The sequence below is a fragment of the Salmo trutta genome, chromosome 29, assembly GCF_901001165.1.
Source record: "Salmo trutta chromosome 29, fSalTru1.1, whole genome shotgun sequence".
Lineage (NCBI taxonomy): Eukaryota > Metazoa > Chordata > Actinopteri > Salmoniformes > Salmonidae > Salmo > Salmo trutta.
The window spans coordinates 40,656,525-40,667,305 of NC_042985.1; the positions used below are offsets into that span (position 1 = coordinate 40,656,525).

Genomic DNA, 10,781 nt, shown 5'->3' on the forward strand with positions numbered 1-10,781 from the left:
GCTAGCATACTTTCAGGAGGTAATAATGTTGAGTTTTCCACTGCCGTATGAATAAAGCCAGTCCTAGCACTCATGAAAAATGGAAAATAGCTGCCTCAGAAATATATTGACTGCTGGATGTGATCTAAAATGTTTACTTGAAGGTGTTGTATTAGCAAATGACTTGTCTGTGTATATTCTAGTGTCGTGCATTAGCGCACCCATGTGTACTAAACCGATAATACCATAAATGCCAGGATGAGAAGGACGGTATGAGAATCTGGATACCGCCCAAATAACGGCCATGCTCAGTAAGGTATGTGCTTACAATCTTCACGAAGAAGTCTTTGGGCAGTTTGGAGAGGATCTCCACTGGGTCCTGAAGCTCATAGGGGTCCACCTGAGGAGCAGAGTCTGCTACGTCCTCCCAGTCTCCGTCGGACCCTGCCACGGCCTGCTGTTCCTCGAACTTGGCCCTCAGGTCCTGCTGGGAGCGTAGGAAACGACTTTGTCTGGGGGCCGATGACGGCACCTTCACCCACTCCTCCTCCAGCTCCTTCAACTGGGGACATGTGGGGAGAGAGACATTGGCTTACATATACACAGGTAGAGTGGGATATGCTTGTTTACAAAAAAAGGGCTCCTGTATAAAGACACCACCCACAAGAATGATCAAGTTTGTCAAAAGCAAAAGGGCCTTGCAGTCTGAATTCCCCAGCATAGTGAGTAACCAAGACAAAAACATTTTTTTTAAAAAGTGCAATACGCATACATCACCGCTATTTCCTGGTTGCTAAAATACTAAGTTTGCCTAATTTCAGTTTGTGACAAAACAAGCAGTCATTGCGTAGAGAATCATTGTGAAATCTCTTTTCTATAATCAAAAATATTGTATTTTCAGCTGGTATACAATACCGAAAGTATGAAGCAAAAACAATACTTAACGGGAAACAGAAAGTGCACAGAACAGATCTACCGTTTCTTAGACATGCTTTCAATGAGAATGGCAGATCTTTAACTAAATTTCTAAGAATTTGGTCAGGTTACATACATACACACAGCAGCTTTTAACAACCTGACCTGACCCCCCCGTGCACATTTTGTTTTTTGCCCTAGCACTACACAACTGATTCAAATAACCAACTCTCCAACAAGCTTTGATTATTTGAATAAGCTGTGTAGTGCTATGGAAAATAAACATTACATGCACCCAGGAGGGGCCCCAGGGCTGAGTTTGGGAATCCCTGCCCTAGAGCAAAGATGACCTGGGAGATTCTGTCCAAAGCACTCTTCAAAGACATCTTCGTGGAAGACTTTCCAATGCACAGCAACAACGCTGATCCGCTCTTCGCATTCAGGTAATGAAATACCATGTTTGGATCAACCCTTAACCCTCACCTGTACAGAGTTGATGTTTTGAAGAGGAGGTCGTAATGAGTCCCTGATCCACCTGTAGACCTCCACAGCCAGCAGTTTGGCCTCATGTCGGACTGCCCTTTCTCTGGACTCAAAGAGTTTTGGCAACACTTTAACTATGGGCTTTAGGGTCACAGTCTTGGATCCAAATTCACTAAGGAAGCAGACAAGCACATTAATGAAGTTTCATTGTTGTTTTGAGTTACATCTAATCAAAGCAGGTGGTACATGCAAAACATGAGCAGGTCTTAATGCCAAAATTGGGCGTGTGTAGTCTTTGGTAAAAGATCCAACATGTCATGTCTCCTCAATCACCACCAGTATTTAAAAGTACCAGTATTTAGTGCTTATCCAGGATAAGGGAGAAAAACACATTCCTTCTCTACTACTCCAGCGCTGTGTCTCACCAGAGTGCTCTGCGTATGGTCTCCACACAAGCGACGACTACTTTAGGGTTCTTGTTCTCTAATCCTTTAATGAGCTCCTCCTGTACGATGTCGGCTTTCTCAATCTCTATGTACATGAGGCAGATGTCTGAGGCCAGCTCTTTGGCCCGCGCCTTAGGCTGGTTGAATACCTTACACACCACACCTGACAACACCTCACCCACCGTCCTGTAGAGCAACAATAGATAGGTTAAAACAAAAATATTTCTCAAGAACTAGGATACAGGAGTTCTACCTGACCAGATGGAAATAATCCAGGTCATAGGCCTAGTTGGTCAGGAAAAACTCCCTGTGCCGTATCCACAAAACATCTCAGAGTAGAATATTGGTCCTAAGAGCCAAGGGACATTTTACTCCTAGTCTTATTGGTAAAAATAAAAGCTATGCATGAAGCCTCTTTAGTCATGAGTTCTAGTCGACAGATAAACCAGTTAGTAACCAACAGATGTCTTGATAATAGAAAAAGACAACGAGTCAGCACTTCCCACACCATAGACAGACAATTGCTTTGGAGTTGTTGAAAGTGGAGTTGATATTTCTGTATGATTAATTCATAATAACCTAGTCCTACACAATATTTAGTTTTTTTTCATCCGCTTACCTAGAAGCCATGTGTGCGTTCTCTACAAAAGCCAGAACAGCCTCCAGTCCCTTGAGCTGGGCCACTGAGTTTGAGTCCGTCACAAAGTTCTTGATGATTCCCTGGTACTTGGCCCATTCTGGACTCTTATCATCAATTCTCTGGAAGAGCTTCAGGGCCTCTTCATACCCATTCAGCCTGGCCTTCCATACCTGGGACAGCAAGGAGGGCCAATAAGGGGTTAAAAGTGGAACGGTGCTAGAGTAACGTTAGCTATAAAGCAGAGCTAATGTTGTGAATTTGCTTTTATGGTGCATTACCAACAACCAACTGAAATCCAACCTTCAACCTGTATCACAAAAGGGACCATAAAGGAGCAGAAGATGCCAAAGAATAACTGATGAGAATCACCTTGTGTTCACATTTCTGATCGACTGGTAACTTCATCCAGTCACTGTCGTCTCCCATGATGATTTGTGTGGATTCACTTCAAAATGATATAACCTAGCTAGATACTGTTGGAAAGGAGAAAACACTTGCACATATTCATTGCAACAAATAAAGATTGTAAGGGCCTTAGCTAGAATAGTTAGCCAGAAATATTCATTTCTCTGACATGGCTAGTATGAAGACTTATCAGACTAGTTTGCATGCATTTTGTCATTTGACAAAAACAAGCCAGATTCCAACACTGGCCAACAGTTGTAGGCAGGGCAAACCCATTTTGATGATTTCTGGTATATCAAAGTCAAATTATGTTTTTGGAGTCATTCAGCGGTTACCTGATTAAGTACAACGCCATTGTAAATTAATGTTGACAGTAGGCTTGGGTGGTATGCAGATTTTCACATTGTCATACCATCCTTCTCGCATCCTGGGATTTACAGTATTACCAACATATCAAAACAATTTAATCAATTTTAGGTTAAGACTGTAAAGTAAACATTTAGAAAAAGTCAAGGAGTCTGAAAACTTTCCAAATGCAATGTATGTTCAGAGTAATTTCCAATGGCATTGTACTTGATCAGGCAAAAAGTGATATGACAAAACGTGCTGCGATTGCTATATCAAAATGAATCACAAATAACCAAAACCGGTTTGATTGCTTAATAAAACTTGCCAACGGGTTTGCCCTGCTTAATAAAAATGGCCTAATTTACAATGCTGACTAGATTAGAGTAAACACAGGTCGTATCTAGTAATTCATCAGTGGAATAATTGTCAGAGTAGAGGACCTTGGTGTTGTGCCCGAAAATCTCCCCCCTGACAGAATTACCCCCCCCCCCTCTAATTTCCTTAATTTTGCGGCAAGAGTCAAATACTTTGTGGCACACATCAGTCAAATACTTTCTATAGAACAAACTTCACGTCAGGATAGGCAACCGAAATGAATAATTCATGTATGTGTTATATTAAACATAGAGAAGGGAGTAACATGTTGGCAAGCAAACATTTCAGAACTACTATGGTTGAATTATCCTTACACTTTCAAAAATACTAGTCGAATAAGAAATGGGAGAGATGACGAATTTCGGCAGAGAGATTTATTTATAGACTAATACAAAATACTGTAGTGGATTTGGGTACGGGCGACATGGGCAGCGGCGCCAAGGGGGCCATACAAGCTAGAACCGCCACATACAATTGGCCAAACCGACAAAAACGCTTTCTAAGATCAGTGAAATGTAGGCTAAACTGACAACGGAATGAAGATCAGAATTCTCAACTAGCAAGCAAGTCGCAGCAATGAAGAACGCGAAAGGCGGGGGAGGGAGATTTTCGGCACAACACCGGCGTTAAGAACTTTAGTGAACGGTAATTGTGCTGCTGTTAACGTAACGTTAGATAGTAGTTACTTAAGTTAATTAGTTAGCTAACGTTAGACAGCAGTAGTGCTAGCTCACAAGTTAAGTATTGTAACATTAAGACACTTCACATCTACTGTAGTCTTATAACCTAGCTACTGTTAGCTAACGTAAACTACCGGGTCGACTTTACCAGGCTAGTTAAACGCATAATGAAACACCAACCTAAAACTAGGGACGTTAGTTCAAGCAATGCCAATCTTACCTCACTCGTCTGTGCTATATGTAGCTAATCGTTTGCGAAATGAAAGGCAATGGGGAAAAAATGTATTAATTCTCTGCACAACAGCTGCCCTGCCTGAACACCCACCACAGTGAGAAATTATCTAATTTGAAAATGTCAGTTTCACAAAGCTTACCCGTGATTGGTTGTGAAAGTGTAAACGTAGAACGCGCTCGATTATTGGATGATTTAAACGTGACACCCCCCCCCCCCCGCCGCCGCAGCGTGTGTGTACTTCTTCTTCTATGAGATTTAACGGCGGTTGGCATCCAATTTGTTGCATTACCGCCACCTACTAAGACTGGGGTACAACTCCCTTATACTTTGCTTGAAAAATAAAAATGTACTAAATAAATACCCTACCATCTAACACTACACTCACTCGTTTCAAAATTATAGAAAATAAAATGAACACCACCCTACTCCACTAATTAAATGTATTTACTCTACCTCATGCCATCACCCTGTAACTCTTCTGATGTCAAGTCTCGCACATCCAAATACCTCTCTGCAGCTGCCACCACAACCTTAAGACTTTCGGTACATCCCTGCAGTACAATTGATAACCATTGCAATATGACAACTTCTGCACTACTCTAACCCTGGAAACCTCAACCTGCCTCTCTCGCACGGGACATTGCTGATCTCCAGCTCCATGGGCACCCCTACAATTAACACATTCTACTACTTTCCCCCATACTACAGTTGTTCCTCCTTTAAAAGTTGTGAGCTTATACCACGGGACTTAGAGGTACCCAGCGTCATGGCTTCATTGCTCCAGACCACCGCAAGGGGGAGTTAGAGAACTCATTATGCATTTGGGTCCCAAGGTTTTATATGATCAATCAAATCGAGTGGTCCAATGATGAATTTGACGCGAGCCATCCGTTGCTGGTGACTTTCTTCGCAAAAATGGCTAACAAAACATTATGGTGGAAGCAAATGTAATTGTAACGTCATAACGAATCAAGCAAAATAATTACAATTGAGAGAAATATGTTAATGTCGCTATTTAGCAAGTTAGCTGACTAGTGTTATGATATGAGTATGAAATTGGAATTTGTGTTGTTTAATGTTTTAGGGACTCCTGAGAAAACCAGCAAACCATGCTGTCGTCCTGTGAAACAGTGGATGTAAAGAATCTAGCTAGCTAAAGTATTTACTGCAAATTGAATGTACAATTGTGTAAACTTGCAGTGCTTATATTTGCCATGCAATGCAGCTGAAGTAACATAGCTAGCTAACTGTTTATTTGCTTATTGTGTAGTGGAGGATAAAAATAAATGTATGCCTATGGATGTGCAGCTAGCTACAGTATGTAGCCGATCTGTGTATGGACTCTAAAACGTTAGGTTCTGAACTAATATTCATACCCATCTATGAACCTCAGCTATCCTGGTTGTTGTATCGACTTCAAGTCTGAATGGCATAAATGAAGCCTATGGAATGAGTAGAATATAATAACTTTATTGTGCCAAGGATGCAAGTCGTATATACAGTTGAAGTCGGAAGTTTACATACACTTAGATTGGAGTCATTAAAACTGGTTTTTCAACCAATCCACACATTTCTTGTAAACAAACTATAGTTTTGGCAAGTCGGTTAGGGCATCTACTTTGTGCATGACACAAGTACGTTTTCCAACAATTGTTTACAGACAGATTATTTCACTTACAGTGAGGGAAAAAAGTATTTGATCCCCTGCTGATTTTGTACGTTTGCCCACTGACAAAGAAATGATCAGTCTATAATTTTAATGGTAGGTTTATTTGAACAGTGAGAGACAGAATAACAACAAAAAAATCCAGAAAAACGCATGTCAAAAATGTTATAAAATGACTTGCATTTTTTTTTATTCTAACACCATCAGTCATCAGGAGGTGAAATGCAAACCTGACCTTGGATCATTAACTCTGGGACTACTACATCTCTATCTATATTTCAATGTAAAGCATCTCTTTAATAATACTCTCACCTATGATCATGCTGTGCCCTCTGTGTCAGCCAGTTCAGATGCCAACATAGCTGATATAACCTAGAGGATTTAGGGAGAAGGGGGAGAGGGATGAAGTGAAGGAGAGAGACTGTTATTGAGAAAATAAGGTAGTTAAAGAGACTGTGTTCAACAGGAATCTGTGTGTGTGTAGTCTCACCTGGTGGCTACAGAGTACTTTATGCTGAAAAACAGACACATGAGGACAAACAATAGAAGATAATGTCACTATTAGACTTTTACATTACCAGATCACAAATGAATACATAAATATCACTTGAAGTTTGATGATGAGTTCGTTCATCATTTTAATCAGTTGTGTAGTGCTAAGGCAACCGCTGGTGAGGTGTCAGGTTCGCCTCTGTACTTAAAGGGTGATTATTCCAACTCTCTCTGAAATGCTGCAGATCTGCCCACAGACAAGGTAGGAACACATATACCACACAGAAGAGGTGGATAGAATTCGACAGGTCAAGGTAGCCTTCTTCCTCCAAACTGTGCAGCAAGTTGTTGTACTGACATGTCACAGCAATCCAAACATCTCTCCATAAGCGTTCCACTCTAACAGAGAGAAATAAATGGTTTTGCGGCGGGGAGGAACCTAATATCTGTGGTCCTGTGGTCTTCCTCCATGAATAGTGAACACTGAGGTGGATCCGATGGTCATAGAAATGCAAGTTGTGTGTGCCTCTGTGAGTGATTTCTGACTGTATGTGACGCAGACACCTATCTGAGTGTACATGTAACATTTAAATATAGAGGGCTATGTGTCTCACCACTTGGTTATTGCAAGGCTAACAAGGAGGCCGCACAAGACATTCTCCAATTCTCCAAACACCCCACAGGGCCGACATCCCTATTATTTGCAAGAGGAAGCGACGCAGGTACAGAGGACAAAGAGCCGGACGCCTGGTCAGGACAATACTACTCGCCAACGTGCAATCATTGGACAATAAATTAGACGAGGTACGATCACGAATATCCTACCAACGTGACATCAAAAACTGTAATATCCTATGTTTCAAAGAATCGTGGCTGAATGACAACATGGATATTCAGCTAGCGGGATATACGCTGCACCGGCAAGATAGAACAGCAGACGGGGGGGGGGGGGAGGTCTGTGCATATTTGTAAACAACAGCTGGTGCACGAAATCTAAGGAAGTCTCTAGATTTTTCTCGCCTGAAGTAGAGTATATTGTGATAAATTGCAGGCCACACTACTTGCCTAGAGAGTTTTCGGCTATATCTTTCGTGGCTGTTTATTTACAACCACAGACAGATGCTGGCACTAAGACCGCACTCAGTCAGCTGCATAAGGAAATAAGCAAACAGAAAACCACTCACCCAGAGTGGCCGAAGACTTTAATGCAGGGACACTTAAATCAGTTATACCAAAATCATCAACATGTTAAATGTGCAACCAGAGGGCAAAAAATTCTAGATCACCTGTACTCCACACACAGAGACGCGTACAAAGCTCTCTCTCACCCTCCATTTGGTAAATCCGACCACAACTCTATCCTCCTGATTCCTGCTTACAAGCAAAAATTAAAGCAGGAAGCACCAGTGACTCGGTCTATCAAAAAGTGGTCAGATGAAGCAGATGCTAAACTACAGGACTGTTTTGCAATCACAGACTAGAACACGTTCCGGGATTCTTCCGATGGCATTGGGGAGTACACCACATCAGTCACTGGCTTTATCAATAAGTGCATCGAGGACATCGTCCCCACAGTGACTGTACGCACATACCCCAACCAGTAGCCATGGATTACAGGCAACATTCGCACTGAGCTAAAGGGTAGAGCTGCCGCTGTCAAGGTGCAGGACTCTAACCCAGAAGCTTACAAGAAATCCTGCTATGCCCTGCGACGAACCATCAAGCAGGCAAGCGTCAATACAGGGCTAAGATTGAATCAAACTACACCGGCTCCGACGCTCGTCTTATGTGGCATTACTTGCAAACTATTACAGACTACAAAGGGAAGCACAGCCACAAGCTGCCCAGTGACACAAGCCTACCAGACGAGCTAAACCACTTCTATGCTCGCTTTGAGGCAAGCAACACTGAGGCATGCATGAGAGCATCAGCTGACCCAGACGACTGTGTGATCACGCTCTCCGTAGCCGATGTGAGTAAGACCTTTAAACAGGTCAACATACACAAGGCTGCGGGGCCAGACCGATTACCAGGACGTGTGCTCCGGGCATGTGCTGACCAACTGGCAGGTGTCTTCACTGACATTTTCAACATGTCCCTGATTGAGTCTGTAATACCAACATGTTTTAAGCAGACCACCATAGTCCCTGTGTCCAAGAACACAAAGGCAACCTGCCTAAATGACTGCAGACCCATAGCACTCATGTCCGTAGCCATGAAGTGCTTTGCCATGTTGGTAATGGCTCACATCAACACCATTATCCCAGAAACCCTAGACCCACTCCAATTTGCATACCGCCAAAACAGATCCACAGATGATCTCTATTGCACTCCACACTGCCCTTTCCCACCTGGACAAAAGGAACACTTGTGTGAGAATTCTATTCATTGACTACAGTTCAGCGTTCAACACCATAGTACCCTCAAAGCTCATCACTAAGCTAAGGATCCTGGGACTAAACACCTCCCTCTGCAACTGGATCCTGGACTTCCTGACGGGCCTACCCCAGGTGGTGAGGGTAGGTAGCAACACCTTTCTGCCACGCTGATCCTCAACACTGGAGCTCCCCAGGGTTGCGTGCTCAGTCCCCTCCTGTACTCCCTGTTCACCCACGACTGCATGGCCAGGCACGACTCCAACACCATCATTAAGTTTGCAGACGACACAACAGTGGTTGGCCTGATCACCGACAACGACGAGACAGCCTATAGGGAGGAGGTCAGAGGCCTGGCCGGGTGGTGCCAGAATAACAACCTATCCCTCAACGTAACCAAGACCGAGCACGCCCCCATTCTCATCGACAGGGCTGTAGTGGAGCAGGTTGAGAGCTTCAAGTTCCTTGGTGTCCACATCAACAACAAACAAGAATGGTCCAAACACACCAAGACAGTCGTGAAGAGCGCAGTACAAAGCTTATTCCCCCTCAGGAAACTAAAAAGATTTGGCATGGGTCTTGAGATCCTCAAAAGGTTCTACAGCTGCAACATCGAGAGCATCCTGACTGGTTGCATCACTGCCTGGTACGGAAATTGCTCAGGCTCTGTCCGCAAGGCAATACAGAGGGTAGTGCGTATGGCCCAGTACATCTCTGGGGCTAAGCTGCCTGCCATCCAGGACCTCTACACCAGGCGGTGTCAGAGGAAGGCCCTAAAAATTGTCAAAGACCCCAGCCACCCCAGTCATAGACTGTTCTCTCTACTACCGCATGGTAAGCAGTACCGGACTGCCAAGTTTAGGACAAAAAGGCTTCTCAACAGTTTTTACCCCCAAGACATAAGACTCCTGAACAGGTAATCAAATGGCTACCCAGGCTATTTGCATTGTGTGCCCCCCCCTCCCAACCCCTCTTTCTACGCTGCTGCTACTCTCTGTTTATCATATATGCATAGTCACTTTAACTATACATTCATGCACATACTACCGCAATTGGGCCGACCAACCAGTGCTCCCGCACATTGGCTAACCGGGCTATCTGCATTGTGTCCCGCCACCCACCACCCGCCAAACCCTATTTTACGCTACTGCTGCTCTCTGTTCATCATATATGCATAGTCACGTTAACCATATCTACATGTACATACTACCTCAATCAGCCTGACTAACCGGTGTCTGTATGTAGCCTCGCTACATTTATAGCCTCGCTACTGTATATAGCCTGTCTTTTTACTGTTGTTTTATTTTTTTAATTACCTATTATTCACCTAATACCTTTTTGCACTATTGGTTAGACCCTGTAAGTAAGCATTTCACTGTAAGGTCTACACCTCTGGTGGTCAGACGAGCACTAACGTGCCATAGAATGCTGCAGCAGCCCGCAAGGTGGGCTGCAGTATGACGAAACTTTAAAAGGAGGAACCACTGTACACATTCCTTTGTCTCATGCCCTTCTGCACATTTCTCACACCTTGGACCCTCCCTCCTACACACTGCTGCCACATACCCATAAGCTTGACACCTGTAACATCGTAATGTATTCGGCACATACGCTTGTACAGGATAAGTTATATATCCTAACTTCACTTTGTCGGGCAAAGACTCAACTCTTCTGTTTCCCCACTCCCGCCACCCTGTCTGCGTTGCATCAAACGACGAGCATCACATACACCGGGAATCTTT

General features: G+C 43.5%; 1 protein-coding gene across 1 annotated transcript in view; it reads right to left on the minus strand.

Moving 5' to 3' along the window:
• LOC115167616 (cytoskeleton-associated protein 5) overlaps nucleotides 1-4,605 on the minus strand; it is an 81,407-nt gene extending 76,802 nt beyond the window's left edge. The window contains exons 1-6 of the mRNA XM_029722205.1: nucleotides 4,492-4,605; nucleotides 2,833-2,936; nucleotides 2,443-2,633; nucleotides 1,803-2,009; nucleotides 1,378-1,549; nucleotides 308-541 (exon numbers count right to left, since the gene is read on the minus strand). Of these exons, the coding sequence (XP_029578065.1) occupies nucleotides 308-541; nucleotides 1,378-1,549; nucleotides 1,803-2,009; nucleotides 2,443-2,633; nucleotides 2,833-2,889 (861 nt within the window). The 5' untranslated portion in view covers nucleotides 2,890-2,936; nucleotides 4,492-4,605. The remainder of the gene's footprint in view (nucleotides 1-307; nucleotides 542-1,377; nucleotides 1,550-1,802; nucleotides 2,010-2,442; nucleotides 2,634-2,832; nucleotides 2,937-4,491) is intronic.
• Nucleotides 4,606-10,781: the final 6,176 nt, after the last annotated feature.